At 48.7% G+C, this 1,940-nt stretch overlaps 1 protein-coding gene across 1 annotated transcript in view; it reads left to right on the top strand.

Annotated features, from left to right (window-relative positions):
- Window positions 1–1,940, top strand: part of LOC116104530 (kinesin-like protein KIF28P) — a 52,922-nt gene that overhangs the window by 38,170 nt on the left and 12,812 nt on the right. Inside the window, exons 15-16 of the mRNA XM_031391070.1 lie at window positions 542–660; window positions 1,208–1,315. Of these exons, the coding sequence (XP_031246930.1) occupies window positions 542–660; window positions 1,208–1,315 (227 nt within the window). The remainder of the gene's footprint in view (window positions 1–541; window positions 661–1,207; window positions 1,316–1,940) is intronic.

Genomic DNA, 1,940 nt, shown 5'->3' with positions numbered 1-1,940 from the left:
AAAAAAAAAAAAAAAAAAAAAAAAAAGAATGAGAATAGCTATGGCTATGGTGAGCAGCTGTATAAATGAAAAGTGGAAGCTGGGCAATGATGGCACAGAGGCAGGAGGATCTCCGTGTCTCTGTGAGTTCATAGCCAGTTTGGCCTACACAGTGAGTTCCAGGACAGCCAGGGCTACACATAGAAGCCCTGTCTTTTTTTATTTTTTTAAAGATTTATTTATTTATTATATGAAAGTACACTGTAGATGTCTTCAGACACCCCAGAAGAGGGCATCAGATCTCATTATGGATGGTTGTGAGCCTCCAATGTCATTGCTGGGATTTGAACTCAGGACCTTTGGAAGAGCAGTCAGGGCTCTTAACTGCTGAGCCATCTCACCAGCCTGAGAAGCCCTGTCTTGAAAAACCGAAAACCCCAAACCAAAAAAATCCAGCAACAACAAAAATCATACCAAAATGAACAGCTGCGTGTGTGAGTTTATTGATGGCTGGAAAGTACAGAATGGGTGGCAGACTCACTTCCTCCCCGACTCTCACTAGGCTCTTCAAGCCCTGGAGATGACCAAGCTGACCCCAGCATCTTAGCTGTGTTCCAGGACTACGTCAAACTCATGCCGCTGGTTGTGGAAGCCAATCAGATGAGCGAAGAGTTGAAGAAGGTAACCTTTTACACCCTGACGATGGCGTAAAGGCAATGGCATAAAGACAGGTCCTGAAAGGCCCTCAAGGCCTAGGGAAGGATGAGGCTTTCCCACGTCTGCATGGAGCTAGTGACTGAACTAGACTAACCTTCAGGCCTTTCCAGCCAGCCTGAACGCCTGCCCTGCTTATCAGAGCCACTGGTATTGGGTAGCCACTTACGGGCCATAATTGGCCACCTCTGATGTCCCCCAACCTCTTTCCAGCACCTTGATGACTCATATGCCACAGAGAGGACCACAGAGAGGACCGGGTTAGCTCCTGGGACACGGGATCCCAGTCAGCAGGAGCCCTGAGAGGGAATTAATTGACTTAGGAAGTATAAGTAAGATTTTCAGGATAGCATTGAGAAAGTCTGGTGCTCTGCCATCCAGTTTGGCAGGAACTCTGAGGAACAAGACAGTCCAGGCCTTGTTCTTTTACAAACCCTGAGGCTGGGAAGAATGGAGAAGCAGCTGCAGAAGGAATGTGGGGTAGGGGTTGTTTAGTGAAATGTTTCTTTACCAGGGGCTTAAAATGGAATTGAAGGTGAAGAATTTAGCATCGTCAGATTCCCGGGGCTATGACCTCCAGAAAGAGGTCATAGTGAAGGTGACCAAACAAGGGACTCATGAGGTAAGACACCCTCTGCCCCTATCAGTGGACAGGCACGGGCCTTCTCAGAAGGCTTCCAAAGTACACAGGGGACTTTTGCCAGTTGCATCCAGGAGACCTAGACGAGAAACCAGATGTTCTCTGAGTAAGGTCGAGGCTAGGGACCGTTCGTTGTGTTTCTTTGTCTTTCTCTTATGTCTCCAGTTCCTGGGATCTGGTGACATTGTCTCTTAGTCAGGGTTATGGTTGCTCTGATGGGATCCCACAGCCAAAGGCAACCTGGTGAGGAGAGGGTCTATTTCGCCCCTACGCTTATGTAACCGTTCACCATTGAAAGCAGTGAGGGCAGGAACCCAAGCAGGGCAGGAACAGGGACGTCATAGAGGAGTGCTGCTTACTGGCTCGCTCCTCCTCATGGCCTGCTCAGCCTGCTTTCTTATAGAACCCAGGACCATGGTGGTACTGCCAAGCGTGGCTCCATCCTCTCCCATCAACACTAATTAAGATAATGCTCTTCAGACTTGCCTACAGCCTACTTATATAGAGGCATCCCTTCAACTGAAGTTCCCTCCTGTACCGGCTGGTTTTGTGTGTCAACTTGACCCAGGCTGGAGTTATCACAGAGAAGGGAGCTTCAGTTGGGGAA

Source organism: Mastomys coucha, unplaced genomic scaffold, assembly GCF_008632895.1.
Source record: "Mastomys coucha isolate ucsf_1 unplaced genomic scaffold, UCSF_Mcou_1 pScaffold1, whole genome shotgun sequence".
Taxonomy (NCBI): domain Eukaryota; kingdom Metazoa; phylum Chordata; class Mammalia; order Rodentia; family Muridae; genus Mastomys; species Mastomys coucha.
Note: the sequence above shows the minus strand (reverse complement) of the source record. Positions and strands in the feature narration are given on the sequence as shown.